Source organism: Brachyistius frenatus, unplaced genomic scaffold (genome assembly GCF_029030835.1).
Source record: "Brachyistius frenatus isolate BFR_SWC_R1_liver_20210118 unplaced genomic scaffold, ASM2903083v1 Contig_50, whole genome shotgun sequence".
Classification (NCBI taxonomy): domain Eukaryota; kingdom Metazoa; phylum Chordata; class Actinopteri; family Embiotocidae; genus Brachyistius; species Brachyistius frenatus.
The window spans coordinates 85,581-113,253 of record NW_027210649.1 but is presented as its reverse complement, the minus strand read 5'-3'; the positions used below and the strand labels follow the sequence as shown (position 1 = coordinate 113,253).

General features: G+C 43.3%; 1 protein-coding gene across 2 annotated transcripts in view; it reads left to right on the top strand.

Annotated features, from left to right (window-relative positions):
• The window catches only part of plxna2 (plexin A2), a 192,531-nt gene that overhangs the window by 129,992 nt on the left and 34,866 nt on the right, over positions 1–27,673 (top strand). For both annotated transcript variants that reach the window (XM_069704184.1, XM_069704183.1), the window contains exons 13-20: positions 6,060–6,211; positions 10,732–10,849; positions 12,904–13,040; positions 14,634–14,801; positions 16,193–16,286; positions 24,367–24,606; positions 25,494–25,637; positions 26,185–26,419. In XM_069704184.1, coding sequence (XP_069560285.1) covers positions 6,060–6,211; positions 10,732–10,849; positions 12,904–13,040; positions 14,634–14,801; positions 16,193–16,286; positions 24,367–24,606; positions 25,494–25,637; positions 26,185–26,419 — 1,288 coding nt within the window. The remainder of the gene's footprint in view (positions 1–6,059; positions 6,212–10,731; positions 10,850–12,903; positions 13,041–14,633; positions 14,802–16,192; positions 16,287–24,366; positions 24,607–25,493; positions 25,638–26,184; positions 26,420–27,673) is intronic.

The window sequence follows — 27,673 nt, the reverse complement described above, 5'->3', positions numbered from 1 at the left end:
CCTCCACCTCACCAACACCAGGGTCACGACCTGGAAGTGCTCATTTGTTCTCCATAAGTGGGCCTTTGCTGGCTCAGGCTTCATCCTCATCCCGCCCGCTGGGTGTTTGCTGTCACAGAGGAGTCACGTCAGGAGGGACATGCTATCTAATTAGGCTTGGTAACACACCAGTGCGCTGTGGTTAACCCACCAGACCTCTGTTCAGCCACATCGATTCATTTGGCTCCTCGTTACTCTACCGCATACTCGCATCTAACTCTTAGCCGATTGAAACTGAAGTTAACGACGTGGTTAATTAATTCGTGCAGAAAATGAATCCAGAAAAACAGAAGAAACTCATCCCTGCTTCTTTTGTTTTGTATTCAGCTTCTCCATTCTTTCTCTTTTTCTGTCTTCTACACCCACGTCTTTTCTTCCTCTCCGTGTGCTTCTGTGTGTCACTATCTCTGCCTCTTCCTGTTGAATTAGGTCCATTAAGCTTTCAGCTTGTCGTTTTATGCTACATGCTCGTAGCCACCCAGTGCGACATACCTGTTAATCTCCCTGTTCCCATCAGTGTTATGATCAGGGTATGTGATTTCAAAGGCACCACCAGCCCCATACCTTAGTCTGTCACTGAATTAGAAATAATGTGAGACTTGCAAATATTCAGGAGAACCCTGAAGAGTATTTGAAGTGTTTTTATGCCTCCTCAGCTGGAGGAATTGTGTTTTTGGGTTGTCCATTTGTCCCGTTCTCGTGAACGCAATATCTTAAAAACGCCTAAAAGGAATTTGGTCAAATTTGGCAAACACATTCACTTGATATCAAGGATGTACTGCTTAGATTTTGGTGGGCAAAGTTTAAAGGTCAAGCTCATTACGACCCCAATTTGAAAAATTCTGATAAACATGATATCTCAGGAACACCTGGATGAAATTTCTTCCAATGTGGCACAATTATTCTGGCCTCGATGATGGACTGATTAGAGTTTGATGGTCAAAGTTCAAAGTCACTGTGACCTCACGTGACCCTCATCCGTCTGTCCCGTTCTTGTGGAAGCAATATATCAAAAACGCCGTGAGGGAATTTGTTAAAATTTGGCAAAAACATTCACTTAGTACCAACGATGACCTGATACGATTTTAATGTTTAAAGCTCAAAGTTCGAGCTCACTGTCACCTTACATTAACAAATACCATTGAAAGCCATTTTTCAGGAATATTTTAAGGGATTTTTTATTTTTTAATTTTTTTAATTTTGTCACAAATGTTTACTTTAGCTCATCAATGAACTGTTTAGATTTTAGAGGTCAAAGGTCAAGGTCACTGAGAGTTCAATATCTATATGGGTTTGGACAGATGCACATGTTAACTACAACTTGAGTGGAGAGACATACAACTGACTGTAATTCTAGTTTTAGATGGAAATGCTCACAAAGAACTCACAAAGTTACTAAAATGATCAGTCTTATCTGTGAGACTTACATATAACATATAAAAAAATTACACATAAAATATTTGTTTGTCAAAGTTTGGGAGAATCAAAGCAAGGACCTACAGGTGTGTTTATGGTCAGGAATCAATCAGAAACCCATTATATTTCAGGGGCAATCTCCACCTGATATCCACAAGAGCCCGTAGTCTGAGCTAGAAATATGAGCAACAAACCCATCGTGCAGGATTGTTATGTAGTGTTGCAGTGATGATGCCAAAAGCTGTGTTGGGAATTAAGAAAAACACATACTAATTTCAAAGTATACATCGTAAGCTGAAGGGAAAACGCCTAATGAAAGTGATTCACACACAAATGTAATAATTATAAATTGTTCTTCAAAGAAAAAATACAAAGTCTAGAGTGCCTTACATAATCAGTGTTGCAGATTCAGTATTCTATATCCGGAGATGTACTGTATGACGTTGAAATCGTGAATGTATGGAGGATTTGAGTGAGTCAACAGAGAGAACAAAGAATTAAATTGTGGGAAGAACAAAGGGGGGGGGGCACCTGTGGACTATCTGAGCTCGGATGTGTTTACGGCTGTAGGTGGAAAAACCAACTCTGCATGATGGGCGGCGCACCTCAGACACACACAGACACACCTTTTATTTCTCCTCCTCATCGGCGGTGAAGTCTGCGTTGGTTTGTGTCCCCCTCCGCCCCCCCTCGTCTCCCAGTGATTACAGTTTCTTTAAGAAGTAGACATCCCCCTGGTGGGCTGAATTTATTAATAAATTTGGTTTTGATTGTATGCACCAAAGCCCCCATCATGAGCTGATTTGTATACATATGAGCACATTAGTAGATGTGCCTACCAACAGATAGGCCTTTTGAATAATTAATGTTTCTATTAAGTGCCATGGTGCCTCCCACCATGGGCCATTAATATTGAAGAGATATAAGCCCCCGCTAACAGCACGGGGAACAACATCAAATGAAGCTGGGAGTTGGATGGGCAAATGAAAGGCATCTGCTCGATGGGCTTTGGCCGTGGCTTCTATATGGGTTTACAGTAGAGCTCCCCTGCCTCCCAATGATAGCAAATAGAAACATCTATCTGTAGCCTTAGGAAAGAAAAACACCAAAAACATGCATTCCTCTCAGTCCCTCACACAGTGCTTATTGTTGATATTTTGAACACACAAGGATAGTGGGTTGTCAGTCAGTAACAGACTACAGCTGAACTCGCTGCTGTTACCCTACTTACCTTCACTGAACCTGCCAGTTCCATAGAAAATACTGCACATTAAAACAAGTCTCCAGCCCACACATGCAAACCTTGCACTAAAATGTACAGTATCAGTCCACCCACTGATGAAAGCTCCTCTTTATCTGATCTTTTCATTTTTTGTTTTCTCCTCTTTGCACACTAAAAGCTCCCCTTCATCACTGCCCCTATCTCGCCGACGACTACGAGACATTTAAGAGCCCATAAAGTATTTAGGATGCAGTTTGTTTTCGAGTAACAAGTGATCAGCAGGTTTTTTTTTTTTTATCAAGCCCATTAAATGCTACTCACAATTAAATGTGACATGCTCGAATTAGTCGCCTGAAAAGAGTCCAAAGACAAAAAGATGAACTGCAAGCTTCATCGTTGTATCAAGGGTTGTTTAATTCCAAAAATATGCAGCTATGGCAGGAATGGAAATGCCTCTCCTGTTGCGTGGTGTAGGAGAGTCTCTTCAGGGCATTGAGCAGGTAAAACCTTTGTTGGCTGTCCAATATTAAAAGATGATAGTAAAGGATATACAGTATTGTTTATTTTAATGATGGATGAGGTGATAAAATAGTATTCCTTCTGAATAGTCTTGGTCAGCTGCTGGAGTTCCAGCGACGTGCCGGGCTTTCATCGCCCGAAGGCAGCCGGCTCGGCATATTGCTCTCTGGCGAATGCATTTAGTTTGGCTTTGGCTGCATCAGCACATCCTTCCCCACCATTACTCCAGCTGAATATGTCAACGCCACGCTGACAGACGACCCCGGGTTGTTCCCGCTGAAAGCCAGTTCTCCCCTCTGTCTCCATACTTAGCATTTTTGCTCCAAAATAACAGATTATCTTCTGCAAAGAGAACCTTTTCTTTTCTAGAACTTCCTTTCTTGTGGATTAAAACGTCTTTCTTTTCAAATTTAGGTCACACCATCCTTCTTTAGTCTTTCTGCTGTATGTTTTTTAAAATCCTCGGGAATGTCTAAGGAAATAGTCGTAAGTGGCCGATACTTTGATCGCCTAAGCTGGAGGGGGATAGATTATGCTGGAGAGAGTGCACGAGTGGGAGCAGGGAGAGCAGCGTGCGAGCTGACTGGCTGTTTGCTGGGAATTACCCTCTATTGACAGTGTGACAATGCCAGGCGGGCAGCAGCACTGCCGCTAAAAGGATTACACAGGGCGCATGGCATAGCAGCACTGGGTGGGAACAGGGGGAGATGTGGAGGGGGTGGGGGAGCGAGGGCAGCGGGGTGTGCATGCATGTCCAATGAGGCTTTCTCTTCCTCTTCCTCCCCTGAAAGTCTGTGTGCGTGGAGACAAACAAGCAAGCTGGTGCTTAGAGGAGGAAGATGTGTCATCTAGCCTGAGGGAGACGAGATGATGAAAGACAGGAGGCAAAAAGAAGAAGGAAAAAAAGGGATGCAAAGAAGAGGGGAGACACGGGGACGAACTCCACCTTTCAAAAGATTATCTGATTTCGGTACGATGCGTCTGGTCCGTAAAGGTCATCAGAATCAAGTTTACAGGCAAATCTCATGTAAAAAGAAGGATCCTTTATAGTTTGAGCTCCTTTGTTTGTGTAAGAAGTGCAGACACAGAGACAAAGAGCGGCGCTTCTCTCACGCCTCGCAGCCCGGAGACATCGGTAGCATGCGTCTTTGATGTGGCCGTTTCTCTATGATCCCGATGAATCGAGGCTCTGTGTGCCAATGGGGAGCTCAGTCAAATGGGTTTCATGCATGGATTAGACTGTCCCTCCTGTGCTTGGTCCACCACGGGAAGGGCTCCATTTCAGCCTCGAGGGTAGAATGAGGAGGTCTCCTAAGCTTTTAGCATGCCCGTCCGTGATGGAGCGGACCGCCGTCCTGTCACCGTCCCCTGGCTCACCTGTCACCCGTCTCGGGTTGATGGGGGACCGAGCGGAGTGGCATCCACTTTCCCCTCTGCTGCTCATCATCCCGTTTTCTTCCTCCCAAGTATTTCTTTATTTTTTTCCAAGCTCTCTATTTCTTTATATTTTTTTACTCATTTTCTCTCCCTCCCTTTTTCCTCTCTCTTGTTTTCTCAGGCCCTCAGATTGCTTATGTAACCATCACTAAGTCTACTCGAATAGCTGCCGCCATCGCCTGACATGGATATATTTAGCCATTATGTTTCCCCTCCACCCCACACACCCCACCCCACACCCCCACCCTCTATACCCTGCATGCCCAAGCAGTGCTAAAAGATTCATGTATTCAGACCCCTCAGGCAGTGCAGTGACACACTTACTTTACATCCAGAGCAATTAATGTCCACTGAATCTAGATTACAATGCCTGCGTCCCACAGGGAAGCCGCAATGCCCTAGTGGGTGTTGGGGGGGAAGAAGGAGGAGGGGGGCGAGGTGGGGTGGGGAGGGTGCACAGCAACCTCTTACAGGGGTTTGCCAGCTCAGTGAGCGGGTACAACTGACTGTTGGTTTTTTTTCTTCCCCCCCTTCTGCTTGCATGGCCAGTAATAGCATATTGATTGTTTACATAGCAGCAGCAGCTCCACACAGCAAAGTGACAGTCATCTCCTTCCCACTGCCCTCCTCTCTCTCTCCCTCTCTCACGTCCTTTTACTTCCCCGTCCACCAAACAATATTGTTGGTCTTTCTTTATCTTCTTCCTTTTTTTTTGTATTTATTTTATTTTTTTTAAATTTTATTTTTCCTGTCTCCTTGCTCTCACTCCTGTTTCCTCCTCCTCCTCCTCCTCCCCCTCCTCTCTTGTTCAAAGGGCTGGACGACGGCCAGGTTGGAGCCTCAACAGGGCTCTGCAGCACAGAAGGCACTGTGCCACCCTGTGCCAAGGTCATGCTGGGCAGCCATATTGCCTTTTATGAGTAGGTGGTCTGCACTAAGCATTAATATGGCCCCTTGTTAGATTCACCGTCTCTGACAACAGCACTAGTTTCTAAACAGGCAGCTGTCCAGAATCTTTATAATCCCGCTTACTCTTTTTTTTTGTTATTATTCTGATGTTCCTTTTATTGGACATAGTGTAGAAGAAAAGAAAGTAAAACAAACAAAAACAGTATGGTTTTCTTGTGTGTGTTTGGATGTAGTTACATATTCCATAAAAAGAGCTACAAAAACAAGTGCCAATATCTGCAGTTGTGTTTAGTACATGCTCTTGGCACAATGACTCGTGGCATGTTCTGACATTCAGTGAGTGTAGGAGTGGGGAGCGCTTTTAATTGCTTTTACAGCCACCTGGACCGAAAGAACATATTTACCCTTGAGCGTCCACGGTAACCTGTATTCATGTACGTGTCTATAAGAGAAGGCGCATCACTGAAGACTGAAATATCTTCATGTCTGACTTACACTGTTTTTTAAACCCTTGCAGGTGACCCCGGTGGCCGGGCCCCCGGAGGGAGGCACGCGGGTGACCATCTACGGCACAAACCTGGGTCTGGCATTCTCTGACATGGTGGGCAACGTGGAGGTGGCGGGTGTGAGGTGCAGCCCCGTAGAGGACGGCTACATCATCGCCGAGCAGTAAGTCACGCAAACGGGATGCGCAGCAACATGATTGCTTTTGGTCATTTGCTGATTCTTTGGAAGATTTTACTTAATTCTTCTTTTAAATTAACTGAAAGCAGTTGGGAAAAAGGTTTGCCACATCTCAGCGTGATAATTCTTTAATCAGCCAATTATCCCACTTTGTAAACAACACAATTTTCCAGCCAGCTGTCTTTATAGGAGAGCTGTGTACTATTAAATCATTATCAGATAAATAATTTTGGAATAAACATTAACACAAGCCAATTGCAGAAATATTTAGCTGAAACGGTAGTTTGTGGAATAATTTAAAGATATTATATTGTAAAGGGTTTTATCATTCATGTTATTTTCATAATGAATAAGATATATAGGACTTGTGTGGTGAATGTGGTGTTGTAGTTTCCTTCGCACGGTTCAGCCAATCACAATTAGCCAGTCAGCTCCTGTTAGCAAGATCAGTAACAATATAGAAGTATTCTGAATCAACTGAATGTAGTTTCTGTAAATATATTGTCTATAATGAAATAATAAAAATCCTAACCAATAAAATTCAGTTATTATTAAAGGGAATGACCAATTTAAAAAAAAAAAAAGTCTTCAACTACTTCACAAATTAATAGTTAATTCATTCTTATAAGTTTATGTCATGTGTCTTTATATTTGTTCAGTAGTGAACATTTTGGGGTTTCATAACACAAAGCTATAGACGAGTAAACATGCATTAAATCAGTTATTAACACCCATAATACTGTGCATCTCGCCTGGGTTTTAACAAACTCATCAACACGGTATTGCGACCAAGCGGCAACCAGCAGCGACGTCAACAATTGGTTTGTGAACGGCCGTTATGAAGCCTCGAGTTCGGATTTTGACCGGCGACATTTGCAAGTTTGGAGTCGGTAGAGACCATATTTGGACAAACCGGGGGGGAGCGAGCGAGTGGAGGATCTGATCCGATTGGAAACCAGACTATACTACGTCTCGCCCACCGATAGCTGTAACCTGACTGCACCACAGACCTGTCAATCAAACAGACACTCCCCCACAGAATGGCTATTTTAAGATGATTTTCAATTTTTTTAGCACGAATATTTTTAGATGGACAGCCAGAAAACTAATAAGAAGGAGCGACTTGAGCTAACTACACTAAAATAACTGTATGACCAGTTGAACGGGAGTCAATGGAGCCGGAGGTCTTCCGCATCTGCCTCATCTTTCAGACCCGGATGCTGCGTCCACTTTTGTATACAGTCACGTGACAAAAAGCTTCTTCTTCTTTCCCCCACCACAGCTGCGATAATGAAAACTGGAACAGGTCCAGACAGCCTGGTCCTGAGATTGCCGTTCTACCCCCTGCAGCACACTCGCCCAGCTCTCTCTCTCTCTCTGTGGCTCATCTAGTCAGCAACAATCCCTTAACAGCTGTGTGTGTTTACTTGTGTTTACCTCCTTAATTGTCCCATGCTGTGTGTACATCACGGTAAAGCCTGTCCCGTTCACCCTGAACTAATGAAACGCGGCCCGCGCTGCACAACTCAACCCATCTCCCCCTCGGCTAGACAGGCAGACGTGTGTAGACTTAGAAACCCGGCGCCTGATGGTGGTTTAACCTCCTCAGGTGATGCGAGCCTCACGCCAGATAAACGGGGCTGCACACATATGCTTTAATTTACACTTAATGTCTATCAACATATTTGGATTAGGATTAGGTTGGACTGCCTTTGGGTGTTGTGCCTTGTTGGTGGAGGAAATGCACTTCTATATGAAATGAAAAAAAAAAAAAATCCTATTAATGTTTTTAACAATGCCATACAGAAAGCACAAAAACACTCATTATGCAGCTGGTATAGGTTAGATAATTATACCGTGGAAAATCAATGCAATATGAGGAAATAAAATATATAAATATGAAGTGAAGTACAACGTTCCCATTGTAAACTCATTACTGGGTACTACAAGCATCACATCTCCCTGGAAATATTACAGTAATAGTTTTAGAGGTTTTTTTTTTTTTTTTATGCTCAGAAATAATTGGCTTTTCTTTCAGTTGGTGGGAAATTGCCTCTGCACTGTATATCAGTGAGGAAATTGTGTGAAAGTTTTGACGTATAGCCGTGCACTGACACAGATAAAACACACATACATTGAGTGAACACACACACAGCCGTGCACACACACAGGCTATCACAGTCATGGCTCTCAGAGGAGCCTTTAACCCTAATTCTTTCCTTGGCCTACTTCTGCCCTTGGAAAGAGAGCAGCTCAGCACTGCACCATTCCTGTAACTCAAACAATTATGATGATTGTCCTATGATTCTATTAATACGAATGTTACAACACTGAAATGCGTGCACAATTGTACTACCTTACTGGTTATGTTAATACCATTGACTGTACATAAAAGTGGACGTAGCTTTCGGGTCTGAAAAATGAGGCCGATGTGGAAGTGCCTTAAGTCGCAATACCACCGGGTGCCACTAGAGGTCGGCTCCAAAAAGCTGCGTAGACTCCCATTCAACTAGTCTCATAAAATTTGAAGTCAATACATTTTTTCCATAAGTTATCTCGGTGTTGTTAGCTAAAGTCACTCCATCCGAAAATAATCCCATCATTAATTAGAAAATAAGCTTCAAAAAGCTGTGTTTTTGGGGGCATGTCTGTTTGATTGACAGGCCTGTGGGGCAGCCGGGTTGGAGCTATCGGTGGGCGGGATGTAGTATCGCCGGATTTCCAATAAGATCGAGTCAGATCTACCACTTGCTCCGCCCCCAACTCGTCCAAATATGGTCGCTACCGGCTCCAAAACCACTCGGAACTAGCAAGGTGGCAACGACCGAAATCCGAACTCATAACGGCCGTTCACAAACAAACGTGTGACGTCACTGCTGGTCTCCACTTGGTTAATACTTAAATCAGGATGATTGTGTGATGAAGTAATAAAGATATAACAACAGCTCATGTATAGTGTCCACGACATACAGTATTTCTGAGGTTTCTCGCGCTGCACCGGGCACTTGTAATTAAAATTCACTCTGTGCCACTTGGCTGTAGGGGACAATTTGTCAGCAGCACACTGATCTGACAGCCCTTTAATCCAATTCTGGACAAGCGAAGGAATTCATTTCTGTGGCATATGAAAAAAAAAATGGACTGAGAAAAAAAAAAATTAAAAAATATAACCTCTGACCTCTTTAGTCTAACTTTGAAGGAGTTGGAGTCTCTATGATGATGTTCTGAGCCGAACTGTTTCCTCGGCGCCTGGGGGTCATATCTGCTCCAGGTTCACCATATGCGCGTCCTTATCTGACTGTTGGTGTTTGTCCCCAGTCTTAATTCAGTCACCAGGCTTCCTGTGATGGACTGGACCAGACAAAAAAGGAAAGAAAAAAACCATACATATTTATGTGCCTTTTATGTTACTGCTTCAGAAGAGTGTTTGAGAGCCACTCCTGCTTTGAAGAGAAAGTCTCAACTTTTTTGTGTTTTTCAGCAGTCAGGAAGTACCTGTTTCTGAGGACTGATACTATATTCTGCAGCATTTCTTTTTCTTTTTTTTTTTTTTTTTTTTTTGTAGTGGCCAGTCCTCGTTAGTAAGAATTCAGTTTAAAAATAATCCCTCAGGCTTTACGGAGGAAATCCAATCGCAAAAGCCGAACATGTTCTCATAAATCTGCAGCTTCCCAAGCAGAACCAGTGCAGTGGGCCTTCAGGTGGGGAGCTTCTGTTTCTCTGAGGCCACACTGAGAGGATAATATCAGTCAGTAAATCCTCCCTCAGCCGCTCTCTTCCACATCCAACAAAGCTCCCTGAGTCATTTGTTGTAATTCAGACAATCAGCGCCGGAGAAACAATACATCTGCTGTGCTTCATCAGCTCCACTCCTACCTGCCCCTGCCATCTGCCTCGCCACATATTCCATCTCTCTTCCCACGCTGTGATTGCTCCTTGTCCTTTATTATACCCTGGCACCAACGATCAATAGCCGCTCTCATTTTATTATGTCATTTGATCGAGTCACCTGCGGTGCTGGGTGACACCTGATCACATGGTATGATGGAGCCGTATTGATCACGCCGCGTGATTTACATTAGACTTACAGTGGCCGCGCCGTCGGGGGGCCGGGTTGTTGGTGGGAGATTTACCACTGGGGTTGGGTGTTGTCGGAGCGCCAAGAGAGGAGGAGCGTCGGTCTCATTAAAAAAAAGACTGTCATCCAGGAGGTCTCGGTCGATGTCTGGATGTGTCCCGTAATGAAATGAGTGAAACAACAAGAGAAGATTGCAATTAGAGTGGAAAATAAATCGATATCAAGCAGAGAGGTGTTTTGATTACTTTCTCACAACTTCGCTCAGGCATTCAAACACGGAGACAACTTCGGAGTTTGAAGTGAGTTTCGGCAAAGATACGATTTCTTTGCAGTCCAAATGATATTTTACAAACAGCTGCAGGTTTTTCAGCTCCCATTTGTTTTGCACTTGAAGTGATTTTAACTGACTAATCTGCGTCGGTTGCAGGATTGTGTGCGAGATGGATGCGGCTCCTGCTGACAGCAGACCCGGTCCGGTCCAGCTGTGTGTCGGAGAGTGCAGACCAGAACTCAGAGCTCGCTCCTCGCAGCTCTACTCCTTTGTGGTAAGACTGCAATCACAATAATCTCTGTCCACATATACACACATAACAGCAATATAATGTACTGCAGTCACTATGAAGCAAACAAAGGACCTGTACATAATATAAAATATATAGACCATTGGGTCTCCGAACTTTTTTCCTCTGAGAGCTAATTTGAAAAAAATTAACTTCGCAAAGCTGAGCTCCACCAAATCAGCTGAATAAACTTATTTTATGTGAACCATAACAAATTGATACTCAACACACACAAAATCAACCAGTAACTCGTGAGCTACTGGTTGGAGAGACCTGATATACGACCCCGTTTCCCAAAAAGTTGGGACGCTGTGTAAAATGTAAATATAAACAGAATGCAATGATTTGCAAATCCTGTAAACCCATATTTAACAGCAACTAGACCAAATACAACATATCAAATGTTGAAACTGAATAATGTTGTTGTTTTATGAAAATTCTAACTTATTGTGAATGTGATGCCAGCAACACGTCTCCAAAAAAAGTTTTCATTTTGTTTTTATTTACATTTTAATCAGCGTCCCTACTTTTTGGGAAATGGGGTTGTGCATCACAAAAACAACAATTGCAAATTAATTGTGTCTCGGCCACAGGCAAGTAATGTCGATGGAGCTGCTACCAACTACCAACAGTTTAATACTTATTCAATTAGAAATAATCATTCTTCCATTGACAACACAAGGTTTTAAGGGGTCTTCAGTAATGATCTCCGCAGGTCTCTTATTGCAGATGCTGTGCTTCTTTTGTCTGTTTTCCCTGTTCTTTGTTGTGGCAAACCATCATACTTTTTAACAACTCACTACATTTACATAACAATTACCTTGTAGTTGCAAAACAAAAATTATAATGAACTCAAAGATTTCTTGGCGGTGTCTGTGTTTTTGGATAATTGAGAGCTGTTAAAATTCTGTAATTGGTAAATAAATATCAGATGTGATTGTGTGCGATAGAAAGACTAATGAACAAACAACTTGCTAAAATAGAGGTAAACATGATCTACTCCCCATCCTCACACATTCACGCACACATGCCCTTGTTTTTACCCTATCTACTGTCTGCCCAACCGGCAGCTTTCCCACAGTTTTCCCAATTAGCACTTCCTCAACAATTAACAGTGAGTAATTACTAATGTTTTCAGAGTACCTGCTCTATCCTGAAAGTCACACGTCGCTTACAGTTTAGTTTTCTCAGTGTGGTTCTGTAGTGTATCCTCAGACACTTTTCCTCACCAGCGATACAACTGCTATTCTGTGAAGCAGCGGAATTCCTCGGAGATTACTTCACAGAGCGGAGAATTGGCACCACTTGCAATTCCCCCGTATTGCAGGGCACCTAAAAAAAGAATCCAGAAGCGTTCTTCAGTTTTACCGACAAGACCCACTCCCTATGTGACCGTGGAGGCAGAGGACCAGTGTATATGAGAGTGTGCATTGCATCGTTTTTAAATTGCTGTTATTTGCTGTGTGTGTGTGTGTGTGTGTGTGTGTGTGTGTGTGTGTGTGTGTGTGTGTGTGTGTGTGTGTGTGTGTGTGTGTGTGTGTGTGTGTGTGTGTGTGTGTGTTTTCTCTATGTGTTTGTGTGCACTGCTGCATGTGTGTTTGTCTCCATATGACGGGCTGTCTCCTCGGATATTTCTCCATCTGTCTGTGTGACGGAAACTTAGCTGCCTGTCGCTGTAAACACTAGTTATTTTCAGACTTGTCTTTAAAAAGCTTCGCTCAGACACAACCCGGCAATGCACAACACACAGTAGTAGGATCTCTGAGGGACTCTAAGAGCTCCTGGTTTTTATCCCCAGCTCTCCCACCAGCAGTGCACTCCTCTGTCAGCGACCTGGCAGTATGAACAAGTGTGATTTGCTGCGGATCTGTGGTAATACATGACGTTCCCAGGCAGCAACACAGAGATGTTTCCCTGTTTACAGGAGATAATACCCATCTTTTAGTCTGCTGTTTGATCTTCTTGCATCTTGTGTTTATTTTCCTTTCCTTTTAAATTCATCTCACAGTTAACCTCTCTGTCTCTGCTTTGTTTTTTAGACCCCCACAGTCACAGGTCTCTCCCCCAGCAGAGGTCCAGAGTCCGGAGGCACCAAAGTAACCATCATGGGAGAAAACCTCGCCGCCGGCAGCAGCGTCAACGTTCAGTTCGGAAACCAGACGTGCGAGTTTTTTGGGTGAGACTTGCCTCTTGCATCCATTTATACCGTAGATGTGCTATTATAGGCACAAGGTTTCAATTTTAAAAAAATAATAGGGCTTTCGCACCATCGGTGCTCGGGCCCTAATAAACAGCCTGCATGATCAGGCTTCTGTTTGACACAGATTATTCATACGCAACGTTCTTTTTATTGTACCTATATATTTGCAATGAGGTGGAAACATGAAATCTGTATATTCAATGCAGTTGAAGTTGTTTTCTGTAATTCTTGCACTTTTCCTGTCTTAAAAGTATTCAATTCTATTTTCCATTTCTATTTTGCAGAACCTACATTTCTGCCCTTCATATAAAGTACACTCATCGCGTAACAATGGTTTGACTCAGACTTATTGTCCCTGCTACATACATCACTGTCAAAACATTTTTAGATATATAGTATGCGATGAGCAAGTGAAGAGAAAAAACAGGAGGGCTTGTTCTCAAGACGATGTGGATTATTCCAATTAAACAAGCTGCAATATTTCATGGCTTTCTTCTACTACTTCCCCCCCCCCTTGATATTACTGAGAATTCCCCCAAAGGGAAAAGCCTCGCTTTATCCCGCTGTCAGAAACTTGTGTAAATCTTAATAAGGTTTTGATGACCTACTGTATCAAACCGTGTAATAGTAGCTCCAAGAGCTACTATTACAGTTCCTCTCCACCCAGTTCCACCCCTCCCATTCTCTATCCATCAATCTGTTTATCTGCCCCCCCCGCCGCCGCCGCCGCCTACTCCCCCTCCCCACCCCGATCCAAAACCCCCGGTTGTTATACTCCCACAGTTATCTTCCATCCCTCTTCACCCATCCCTCCTTCCACACGCCCTCCTTCTCTCCACTCCTGAAGGCTCCTATTTTAAGCCCTGCCGCAGTGACTCTAGCGTTGTAAGGTGGCGGAGTCAAGCCAACTTTAATGAGATATGGGGGCTAATTACTGGTTTGCGCTGTACGTATTCCTGGCATGGGAGGAAGAGGAAGATTGGGAGGGGGGGGGGTTCAACTACAAGATCTCCTCTGCTCATGAATTGGGACAAATTCAGAGAGTGTGCAGGTTGATCATGGAGTGTTGTAGAGGGAGGGGACTCGTACAACCGGTGGAGGCATTGTTGACGTGATAGTTTGTGTGAGGTGGGTGTGTTTCTGTTTCTGTTGCTTTCTAAGTCGGATAATTAAAGAACAGCGCTGGTAGAACAAATTGCATTGAATGTTCTCTGCTATAGACGGTGTCATTCGCTTTCGTAAATTGATTCTTTTTGTTTAGAAAGCAGAGTAAATGAATAAGTTGGAGCATTTCAGCTCGTCTGGTGTTTAAAAGAGAATCTTTAGTTTGATTATTCCGCACATGCAATATTACACATGCAATATTGTGTGAAAGATTTTTTTTTTTTATGTCCGTAGACTCTCATGTAACTTATGCAATGTTTACTACTCCAGGAAGTAGCCGGAGCCTTTGCAACGACCTAGCAACAGAGGCGATTTCGAGGAACTGCTTGTTGTATAATGCCTGTTACTGTATGTTGACACAGATTTAAATAATTCCATTGATGTCTTCGTCTTCTTCACTTGTAGACGGACCACCACGGAGATCGTGTGCTACTCGGCGCCCTCCCTGTCTGGGATCGGCCCCGTTCAGATCAGCGTGAGCGTGGATCACGCCCAGATCCGGGAGAGCCTCACCTTCGAGTACATCGAGGACCCCACTGTCCAACGCATCGAGCCCGACTGGAGCATCGCAAGGTAACTACATACATCATGCACACTCCACTCCACAGACAGCACGTGTGAGTTGTCACTTCATCGACATCCTCATCAAGCAACCTCGAGCTCCTTACAACCAGGCGAGGAGTCCCCCCTCCGTTTAGAGCCTTAGAGCCAGTCTATCCAAGCCAGCGGCAATAAGCAGACATGAGTCCATATTGCACTTTCAATTACTGTTCGGTTCGCCTCCAATTTGTCTGGATCTGATAGAACAGCCACAGCTCACAGATTGGAGGGGACGGCCAGCGAGATTTTCCTATCGAATGTAGCGTTGATCCATCTGTTGATCGGCTTTGGCAGATAGATACACACACACACACACACACACACACACACACACACACACACGCGCACACACACTCACTATACAGTGCACCACTAATTAAAAGGAGGAGAGGGATGGAGATGAAATAGCGGCTTACCAGAACAATGTGTTATCAGAGGTGTGAGTCCACAGCAGATGGCACGGGCTTAGAGAAGGAGTGCAGGGTACAGTGCAGCAGAAACGTGACGGCACAAAGGGAAAAGAGGGGGGGGAAGGAAGGGAGGCGTAGAGAGGGAAGGAAATCATATCTTTTTTTTGCTTTGTTTTATGTATTCTTTATATGCACAAAGAGCAAATCAATTAGATATCCAACTAAGTATGTCAACCGCATACACTGAACCCATACCGGCTCAGAAACTGGAGATTAAAATTGCATCGACAGACAGAAAGATAGCAGCTGACTATATAATTGATTGAGCCTATAGACAGCATAAGGTTTGTATGCAGTAACTTTCTATCCATAGAGCTGCAGTACAATGAATCTAGTCTCAGAGCATTGACCCATCCGCTGTCTGTTATTGCAACAACTCCAGAATCTTTATTTGCCACATTGACAGACGCAACAACAAAAAACAACAAACACCTGCAAGAAGAGATGGACATCCCGCAGTTTTCCTCCCGCTTTGTTTGTGTGCTTAGTTTGTGCCGTGGTGCCACGCGGCACCGCTGCATCTTAATGCACTCCAGCTTTCTTAGTATTTCCAACACAGATCGGCACTAGTTGATTGTAAGCCAGAGAAATCAAAATGCAGCTCTAATCATCCGGCACTCCGAAAGGCTATTACCTCTCCCAAAAGAAACTGAGGATGAGATTCGATTTGAGGGGTATTTTAAGGTCAGAAAAAGTTTACTCGAGAATTGCCTTTGGACTTCTCGGTTTGCTTCTCTTTTTGTCTCTCTATTTCCATTTCTATTTCTGTTTTGAATTAGTTTTCTAAAAAAAAAAAAGAAAGAATAAAATGGCATTTGACAAACATGATTATTCAAACCTGTGAAATAAATTATGTCTGCTTGTCTTTTTTTTTTTTTTTTTTTTTTTTTGCAGTGGTCACACGCCTCTGATGGTGACAGGAACCAATCTGGATGTGGTTCAGGAGCCTCGGATCCGAGTGAAATACGCCGGCCGAGAGTCCGTCAATGTAAGAACCTCTGTGCTGTCTTAACCACTGAGGCAGTGCTGCATGAGAAAAACAGCCGCCGCTGTACATATGTGGGATTAACGTACGCAAGCTCGCTCCAGCTTGACACACTAAAAGCAAGCTAAGTGGTGTTTAACTCGAGTAAAAAAAAAATCTTACCGGCCCCTCGAGCTCTCTATATACCTCTCAGTCTTCTGCGTGAACCCGCTCTTCTCGACCAACAGGCTTGTGAATAATACAGCCGGCTGTGCGAGCGATCTGCATCGTATTTCACTCTATACTTTTCTTCTACATCCCAGCTTTCACCTACTAAGCCTGTGTTTTACTTACACCGCTCCCCTGACTCCCCAACACAGGGTTTTTTGTTTTTTTATTATTTGTTTGAGAAGTTTTTCAAACTATAGGCGCACACTCCTGCAGTAACGGAGCCAGCTGGAGGACAATAGAACCTGAGGGAGGGTGGAGGTGTGTCAGCGGGGGAGACTGTTGGAGGTGTGCGTGATCGGGGCGGGGGGGGCGGTGGGGGTACGGCTCCTCCTAATGGCTTTCAATGGAAGATTAACTGCAGTCAGAAGTCTTTGGTCAGCATAAAGAGCCCTTGTATAATCAAAGTCTGGGCTGCAGGAAATCGTTACAAATTACATTTGAGCCTCTGTCCTGGGGGTCCTTGTTTAATTAAGAGGATGGGATTTCCTTTCTGTGGTCCGGGACGAGGTGGGGAGGGCAGACGAATGGACTAAAAAGGAGGAGTAGGGCGGATGAAGAGTGAGGAGGGTGAGAAATGAGATCAGGCACAAATAGTGCTCTGCGCCCAAGAACTGTGTGTCTCGTCAGTATCTGTGTATCTTGTGTAAGACACATCCTGCATCCACTCGTGTTGTACTGTCACAACCTGATCTGGGGATCTCAAAAACCCGCCGCACATACACACTCGTTCACGTGCTGCGCAGACATGTTTGCAGCGGCACTGAAAATCGAGGAACACACGAGGCGCCGCGCACCAGGAACAACTTTTGCCTGCATATTCGGCTGAACACGAGTCCGTCATTTCGTCATTTCTTACTTTGTGTTGCAGCCTATAGACAAAGTTAAAACTGCCAGCGGTGTTTCAGTCATTAAACAACATCAATCCTCCTTTTTTATTGCGTAACTGTATCACATATACCTCTGTAGCTCGTCTGTAGCGGGAGGGCGACGCATTTCTTTTCCAAATTGAAAGACCGCCGGGTTAGACGGTGAGGTAGTGACGTGTTTCTAGATTGGAAGTTTCCAAATGGGTATTTTATTTAGAAAATTTACCGGATTTTCTCCAACTGACTTCCTGCCCGGCTTATCTGCTCAGTTCAGCTTGCTGCGGTCTCCGAGTGGCTTCTGTCAAAAATAAACTCGCCGCTGATATTTAGTGCCGTGGTACCGCACACAACCAGTGGGATATGAAGCATTGACTTTAATGACGGTGATTCACTCCGCAGCCATGTCGGTGACCGGTGCAAAATAGCCCGTACACATAAAGTCTGCTGCACAGTGATAGAATTTGCATACGTCATTTATACATTTTCAGTACATATGCATGCAAACATACAGAAAAACATTCTCCACAGATTTGTCCCCACATGCCTCCTCCCTCTCTGCATCTCCGACTTCCTATCTCTGACATAAGTGCTCTAAAATTGGCCTAAAGTGTCTGCTTTGCTTAGTGAATGTTTCTTTAATGAAACTCTAACTGTGCCCCGGGGTTTTTGTGCTTCAGTGTTTCACAACGTGAAAGCACAGTTTCCTTAAAAGACCTTTATGAGTTATGAAAGTAGTAATTACAGGTAAAAGACAGATCCATTCTGTTTAATGTTTGGCGAAGTTAAAATAAAAAAAATAAAAAGAAAGAGACCTGATGAGTGAGAAAGAAACCTGGTAAAATGGGATTTGACTCGTGTGTGTGTGTGTGTGTGTGTGTGTGTGTGTGTGTGTGTGTGTGTGTGTGTGTGTGTGTGTGTGTGTGTGTGTGTGTGTGTGTGTGTGTGTGTGTGTGTGTGTGTGTGGGTGCCGCGCTGTCTGAATTGTCAGTTTCCGAAAGCTTTGAAAGAGACTTGTTCATCTCCGCCCTGCCTCGTCTCATCTAACTCCCCACCTAGCGCCTCGCAAAAGAAGACCGTGTCACTGTCTTGATTGCCCCCACAGCCACGGAGAATGAATTTCTATTAAATGCTAAGGTTACAATTACCCATCCTTCATCCCACTCCCCACAATCCCCTCTACCCCCTCCTTTTCCCTTTTTTGTCACTGGAAGAAGGAAAACAGCAGAGCAGCCTATAGCAATAAGAGCTGCTGTCTGTCAGCCAGCCTTCAAATGATCACCTGTCTCCCTCTAAATTGCTTCTCTTCGCTCCCTCCCTTGTGTCACCTGCACAGATTTACAAAGAAACCGGGAGAAGGGAGGGTGGGTGGGGGTAAGGGGGGTGAAGACAATTTTCTTTGTGAAAATGCCCTGTATCTGTCACCAGATTCACAATTGAAACATTTATCATGATCTTGATTAAAGCAAAAAGGGTTATTTTCTAGCCTCCGAACATTTCCCTGTCCCAGAAAGATTTCATCTGCCACATTTGCCACACTTACGGATCCCGGACGGAGTGGAGTGTCAGGTTCTGGCATATCAGGTGCACTGCAGCTGCTCGCGGATCATAGGAAGCGTTCAGCGCCAGTGTACCTATCACCTCCAGACCAATCAGGCTGTCTGATCACGAGACGAGGGTGCCGATCAATGCCATAAGCGATGATAATGGATGCTCAAAAGTGTACATTAGAAAGACTTTGTGTTCTACGCTTCATAAATGTGTCTCTAAATGCCTTTCATGGCATCTCAAGAGGGTCATTGATTGGTTATGGCACATTGAGTGTCCACAGTCCTCCGTGACATCTCCTCTGTGTAGCCTTGGTCTTAACTTTAACCCTTTAATGCACAACATGGGTCAAAAATTCTTTGCAATAAATTATTTTCATCATTCAGTCACCACAAATCCTTATTTTCATTTTTCCTTTGAGTTTTTAAATAAAAAAAAAAGTTTTTGTATCACTACCTTTCTAATGCACAGCATGAGTCAACAATGACCTGTATTCATTTCCTGTGTTATTTCATGCACGGCTGAGTGTTTCTCTGCTATACCTTTGGAAATCAGTTGATTTCATCATTTGATATTCCATGTGCTCATGAAATATCTTGTTTTTGATTGCCACAAAGTATTGTTTTCATTCTTCCTTTCCTTACTTCATGAACAAAAATAGTTTTCGTAGCACTACATCAAGTTTGCACACGTGGGTCAAAAATGACCCATGTATGCGACATACCATAATGATTTTTTTTGTTCCGTATCAGTGTTATCGGTTACCAGTGGTATGTGTATTTGTGAAAAGTGACAAACACACATTTCAAATATAAAATTTTACTATTATGAAATAATTATTTTAACAAAAATATAATGATAGTACGTGTCATTTTTGACCCACGTGTGCAAACTAGATGTACAGCTACAAAAACTATTTTTCATTCATGACGTAAGTAAGACAGAATGAAAAACAATTATTTGTGGTCATCAAAAACAAGATATTTAAGGAGCGCTTGGAATATTAAATGATGAAATAAATTCATTTCAAAAGATATAGCAGAGAAACACAGAGTCATGCATGAAATAACAGGAAATGAATAGCATTGACTCATGTTGTGCATCAAAAGGTTAAAAGAAGAAAATCCACCTGTCAAACTATGAATCTGTGCTTACAGAGGATATATGAAATTAGTCCTCGTCACAGGACATCCAACACTTGATTTTTTTTTTTTAACTTTGGATGTGGCACACATCTTAAACTACTGGTTCTGGCTCCACAGTAGCTTAAATGCCACACAGACCTCGCATGGACGGATGGATGGATGAGAGCTGAAGTTAAGATTAATGGCAGTATTTAGCAGTTGGTTGGAACAGCAGGCGGGCAGGAAAATGGACACAGTGTAGGAGTAGTGGAAACGGCAGAGCAGCCAGCGACTAGCTATCAAATGTTAGCCTCCAGATGACCTTTGACTCCGTGAACCCCTCACTTTTTTTTTATTTTTTTTTATTTTTTTTCCTACGCACCTTTCCACAGCCAGCCCATCTTTATCTTCTTCTCCGGCTCTCACACTCTCCCGCTCAGCCTCTCTCTCACCGCTATCCTGGCCAGAGACCTTTGAATGATTGAGTGGGCTGCATCCACACAGTAGCTCATGGTAATGTATTCAGCCAGAGGGGTTGGAGTGTTACTGCCTTAAAACACACAGGCTCTATCCAACTCCGGAGAAAGAAGACGGATGAGGCCAAGATTCCAATTATTTTCTCTTTCTGTTGACCTCAATTCACTTTATCAATGCTGCACGATGTGTAGTTTCTTTCACTGCGTCGCCTAGAGGAATAGATGTACTGTTGTATACTGTGTACTTGAAAATATACAGATATAGTTTTAATTGTATACACAGTAATGTGGTTTGGAAGCTGCACAGCAAACTGGCATGGCTGCAGAAGTAGATGGAGGATGGATGCAATTCAGCGGAGTATTTGGAAATCCAGTAATCCTTTCTAAATCCCTCTGTAGTGTAATCAAAAGGCACGATACAGTAATAAAACATACTTATTATCCATCTGTTGAAAGGCAGAAGTCATGCGAAAGGTGTCGTGGTGTTTTGAAATATAGCCATTTTGTATTGTCCCATCCAGAGAGGAACCCAAATATCCCATTTTCTTTATCAGATCCGACAATGCCCCATTTACCCGTCACTATCTACTCAGTCATCGCTTTGGATTTACACACGTTACACTCACAGCCTGACAAACATCCTACATGATAGCAGCAGTTTTGTTTTTTTTTCTATCCTGACAGGATTCAGCAAAGGGAAGGATTTATTTAAGAGAGTGAGAGAGAGAGAGAGAGAGAGAGAGAGAGAGAGAGAGAAAGTGAGGACAGTGCAGGAATAAAAAAATAAAAACTCACAGTATCCATCTCAGACAGAGCAGATGGTAGTCAGAGCTTTAGTTGACTTGCAAATGCCTCGCTGTTCCAATGTGACAGTCACGAGGATGCTGCCGGAGCATCTGGGCCTGTCTTTTTTAACGTGTCGCCATGCCAACAGGAAGAAAGCAGCCCACGTAAAACTTAACTTGAACCCTTTTATCCATTAAACCTTTAATACCCATATACAGATCAAAAGAACATACTGTTTGACTGGTCTATTTGTCCTGGTGGAGTGTCCTGCACCCTGCAGTGCTCACACCATATGGGCTCACTAGACCAGCAGCAACAACCAGGATGGCCACAGGAAAAATTACAATATACAATTACACAAATTATTATATACAAGTGGATGAAATTCATTCAAATTATTGATTTCGCAATCATTTATTTACAGTACTATGAATTCATAATCATCCGCAATCTTTCCTACAATTGTCAATGACAATTTACCAACTAAATAAATTGTGTAATCTAAATGTATTTGTTCTCAAAATATATAACATTTTGTTAGGGCCATCTCCGTTTCCATGGCAACACACGAGGACGTGATTAAGAACTGGAAAACAATCAGTCACGTCAGTAGACGCTTATGTAACGTATGCAATGTTTACCACTCCAGGAAGTATGCAGACCCTTAGCAACGTCCTAGCAACGGAGATAATGCTATCTGGAGATGGTGGGTTTCTCAAACTGAATAAATACAGCACATAGAAACATAAAACTATTTCGCTAGCTCAGCCTTGTTGTAACTAAGATATCTGCTGAAAAAAAAGATATCGATGGACTCGTGTATTTTTAAGATTTGAACACCGTTTTCACTTGTTAAAACCAAACCGGGTTTTAAGTGCGTGTGGTGTTACGGTACGTTATCACACACTGTTCTAGCGGTTAGTTCGTTACGAGTGTGTCTGGCTTTTATTTGTGTGTGTGTGTGTGTGTGTGTGTGTGGATTAAAGCTGCTCAGATTTTATTAGTTACTTCTGGTTTACTGCGAGGTGACATCCATGCATGCTGAAGCCTCTGTAAAATTTTCATGAACTCTCATCTCTTGTTAGAACTTTCCAGTTGTTAATGTGATTTCACAGAACCCGAAACTTGGTGAAAAGTATGTCAGGAGTCCTATCTGGCTGCACTATCTATTTTTATAAGGGCTTATCTTCTCGCTCTTGTCATGCGCCGCTACTGCTAGTTTGTAAAGTGGGGGCTGTGAAGAAAAAAAATGTGAAGTCGCTCCCCGAGCATTCAGGCTGCGGGAGCTGTGTTGCTGTATATGCTGCAGAGACCGTTTTAATGTTGGAATCATGTTTCTTTCATCCATAAGGATGCAAATGCCAGAAATGTTGCTGATTTCCTGGTGGCTGATGTGTCATATAAGCCTGAAGTGTTCAGTCATTTAATCATTTAGTAAAATGACTAAAAATTAATTTTTCAAGATGAAAAAAAATTAATTTTATTGTTTCAACTTCTTAAAATGTGAAGATTTTTTGCTACTTTTCTCTATTTTACATCACTGCAAAGTTAATATCTTTTTAGTCAGAAAAAACAAGAGATTGGTTGATTGGCTTTGGGAAGCTGTAGCAAGCATTTAAAACATTTCCTGAATTAAAACAGGCCAAGTGAATAATTGATTAATTGGTACTGCAATAATTAACGAATTAATCAACAATCAATGTAGTCATTAGTCACTGATTTCCTGGTAGCTGATGTGTCATATAAGGATGAAGTGTTCAGTCATTTAATCATTTAGTCAAGTAACTGAAAATAAATCCTTTAATTATCATTTTTCAATCTAAAAAAACCAAACATTTAATTGTTTTAACGTCCTAAAATGTGAGGATTTGATACTTTTTTCTGTTTTCCATCAATGCAAAGTGAATATTTTTGGTTTTAGTCTGAAAGAAACAAAACGTTGGTTGAGAAGCTGTAACTGGCATTTACAATATAGCATTTTCTGCCAAATCACTAATTGATTCATTGGGATTGCAATAACTAACGGATTAAATCAAAAAATCAATATAGTTGTTAGTGGCAGCTTAAAGTGCATTGAATATTACACACAATATAGCCACGTTCCTGAGTCCGAATTGATTTTAAGATTTAGATTCATGGTGAAAACACACAAACAAACTGTAGTCTATGTCAAAGAGGCGAGTAAGCAGAGATGCCTCCTTTTGCATCTACAAGCACGCTCCTGCAACTCACCGTGTGCACCATGCTGGCAAAATCCGATTGGTGTACCGAACACAGAATGAGTTTGCATCGATCTCTCCGGTTTTCTCCGGAGCAGCAAACAACAGGTAGGAGGCGTGGTAGTCGCCAGCGTTCACCGCCTTTGATGATATTTACCTCTAATTAAGTTTCTTCCCCAGCGAGAGAGCTGGGAGGGAGTGAAAGGAGATAAAAAAAAATTTTTTTAAAAACCTCTCTGAGCAGAGTGCTGCGCAGCAATCAATCCTCTCTCCCTCTCCCTCTAGAGCTGAGCCAGGGAGGATGGATGGAAGACAGGTCTCTCATCTGGGCAAACTCAAAAGAAGTAATAAAAGAGCCATAGCTCAACCTCTACCTGAGGACACACACAGGAGCAATGCCTCCATCCTTTGTGCTTGTTGTCCTGCGGTGTTTTTCAGTGAGGCAGTGGAAGCAATTTATTTTCAATTTTATAAAGGCTTCCTCTATAATAAAGATGGATTTAATGACAGAAAATAAATCCTTTTCTCCGAAAAGAATTGGGATTTTATATGTCGATTATGACTCCTCTGAGCTTGCTGCGGGGTTCCTGTAGATGCCAATGTGTTTCAGTTAAGATCTCAGTTTAGGCTTTAACAAAGTTAACAACGGATCAGCTTTAAACTTGATGTTTTGTTTTGAAGCCAGAGAAGAAGAAAAATCTCTGCGCTCTCTGAGTCTTTCCTGGATGACTGAATCCCATTTCTTGTTTTATCGTGGCAAGATGTGTGTGGACTGTTTCCGAGCAACAGCAGCATCACTAAGAGTGTGTTTTCGCCTCAACATTTTCCTCCTGTGTTTGTCTGTTTCCCCTCCATAGGTGTGTAAAGTATTGAACACCACCAGTATGAGCTGCTTCGCTCCCTCCCTGATGGCCGAGTACCATCCGGTTTTGGACACGGTGAAGCACGCGGACGAGTTCGGCTTCATCTTCAACAACGTCCAGGCGCTGCTGGTCTTCAACAACACCAACCTCCTCTACTACCCCAACCCTTACTTTGAGCCGCTCAGCTCCACCGGTGTCCTGGAGCAAAAACCAGGCTCACCCATCATTCTCAAGGTAAACACAGGAAATACAGATTATTCAATTCAGTTCAATTCAATTTTATTTTATTTCTATAGCGCCAAATCACAACACAGGTTATTTCATGGCACTTAACACGTTAAAAAATCCTTACAACAGAGCTTTACAGCATTATACAGAGGAACCCAACAATTCAACAATTCCCACGTAAGATAGAAGGGAAAAACTCTCCTTTAAGAAAACCCTCCGACAGAACCAGGCTCAGAGGTGGGCGACCATCTGCCTCGACCGGTTGGGTTGAAGGGAGAGGGGAGAAGGAAAAGAACAGCATAGAGATCCAAGACATGAACTGTTGGTGTGGGCCGACGATCGCAGAGCAGAGACATGCAGCTCCATGGCCGGGGGCATCTGCAAAAGAAAGCACAGAAACGTATTATTAGGCATTCAAAATCTACAGAACATTTACTGGTTCACACTTACGCACTCATCACAGTGTCCTTGGCCAAGACTTTGACTCCCTTTCTCGCTCAGTCTTTGTTATTTTTCTCTGGATATTAACATCAGATAGTCTATGTGATGTTTTTCTTTCACTATATGGGTATAAGAAGCCTTGTAAGAAGCCTTGTAAGTGAAGGCACAGAATTCACTGAGGGATGTATTTGTATTCTTTCCTCCTGATCACCAGCTGTTCCCACTTTACTGCCAATGTGAAATACATCACTTTGTCTGATCTCAGCATGGAATCATATTTGGCGGCAGCTGTGCCCAAACCAAGGGATCTAATTTACACTGTTAGGTGACACATTGGCTTTGTGCATTTTCTTTAAAAAAGTGTCTGATTTTCATTGAACCGTGTGTTTGTGTGTCTTGAGTTTATCTCCCTAATTTCACACCCCCTTCTTCCCTCCGCCATATGCCCACAGGGCAGAAATCTGGTTCCCCCGGCGTCAGGAGGGGTGAAGCTGAACTACACGGTGCTGATAGGAGAGACTCCCTGCTCTGTCACCGTGTCTGAGAGCCAGCTGCTGTGCGAGCCGCCCAACCTCACCGGACAATACAAAGTCATGGTCAGTATAGCGGTCTGCCGCCGTGTTTTCCCAGCCTTACTTTTCCCACTCGCTTCTCCATCCATGCCTGCATTTGTGATTTCGTTTTCATAATAGTTGGCCTCTCTAAACTCTATTATTTGTGCTCTCGTCATTGTTCATTCAGCTAAAGCAAAGGGGTCAAAGGGAGAGCGGCGTGAGTGTGCTCCGGCTGTTAAAAGGTTCTGCCGGAATCCACCGCAATTATTTTTAGTTGCCTGCTCACTTATTGAGTGCAAGCCCCGGACTATTCCCATCTCAACGTCGGCATATAGGTGGCCATGTGTTCGCGCTCAGTAACAGTTCTAACAGACAATATTTACCCAGGTTTTGGCAGGATTCAGGAGAATTGGCTTAAGAATTGCCATGCACCAATTATCATGCGATACAGATCTCAAAACTAGCAATCACATTTTGTTGAAACATGAGTAAATTGTGTGTTTTCCCAATCGTGTTTTAGATGGAAGAATCTCAAAACTTCACAGCGTTGTCTTCACACAGCGTGTGATTATATGCGTTTGCATCTCAGGTTCAAGTAGGCGGCCTCCACGTCTCCCCCGGCGCGGTCCACATCATGTCAGACAGCCTGCTGACCCTCCCGGCCATTGTCAGCATCGCAGCAGGTGGCGGTCTCCTGCTCATCATCGTCATCCTCGTCCTCATCGCCTACAAGCGCAAGTCGCGCGAGAACGACCTCACCCTGAAGCGCCTGCAGATGCAAATGGACAACCTTGAGTCACGGGTCGCCCTCGAGTGCAAAGAAGGTTGGTGTCAGAGCGGTAGCAGAGTCTGCACATATAGCAAGTGCAGCCTGCTTGTTATACGGCAGATTGTAGAGTGAGCGTGATTACGGCTCTGCTTTACTTGGAATATCCATTTACAGCCGGTAATTTCAGACGCTGCTCTATCTCTCCTGTAGTTGAATAGGGCTGGTAATGCATTTCACTTGAGCAGACTGTAATCACATAACAAGCATAAATGTGTCTTTTTGTGCATATAGTACGGTAAGTAAATGGCTGGTGGACTGTCTGCATGAAATAATGCAGGGAATTTGTTTCCAAAGCTGGGTCAGTGAGTCATCCTTATCCTTGTTAATCACAACAGATCCAGGCAGTTAGCCCCGCATCCGACCTCGCTCATCATGGAGTAAATCCTTACAGTTCTTTCAGCTGTCTAGTTTGCACGCTGGCTTTCAGCCTCGCATGCAAACGAACACATGAATGCAGAGTTTCTCATTAGAGTAACTCCAGCCTCGTTTCTACTTTTATGTTTTTCTACAATTTCGTTAGACAAAATTATTTTTTTCCTTGAAAAATGAGGCCGATGCAGAAGTTCCTTAAGCTGCAATACCACCGAGTGCCACTAGAGGTTGGCTCCAAAAAGCCTCCGGCTCCATAGACTCCCATTAAACTAGTCCCATAAAATTCCACGTCAATACATTTTTTTTCTCCACGATTTATTTCGGTTTTGCTGATGTTGCTCCAAAATCCGAACTCGAAGTTCACAGACCAACGGCTGACGTCACTGTTGTTTGCCGCTTGTTTGAAACACACTCCTTCCTCCCCTGTGGCTCAGGGCAATGAGAGGGCTCCGTCTTTAATCTGACCTTTGACCTTTTACCCAGTGGGAGGACAACATACAACCTGAGGCTAACCTCCAGCTACCTCTTTACACAGCCGTTCAGAAGTGTTGCAACATCCAGTTCCACGTCGGCGCTTTCGAATAAAAAGTGCTGATTGGCTCCTGATGTCATCATCGGGGTCATTATAGCCAATCACTGAGACAGCAGCAGTGAGGTGCATAGTTGACAGCATTCAGGGGGATTTCATCAGCCGGAGAGGACCTTATTACTTATCCCCTCCAGCCACCCCTGATCGGCTCCCCCAGAGTTATGCAGTAAAAATAAATAAATAAATAAATAAAAAAATTTAAACATCCTAATACAGCAAAGAATTGTCAAATGCCAGACGGGTCCAGACAGACAGGAAGATAGACAGAGCAGGCAAACGGGGGGAGGG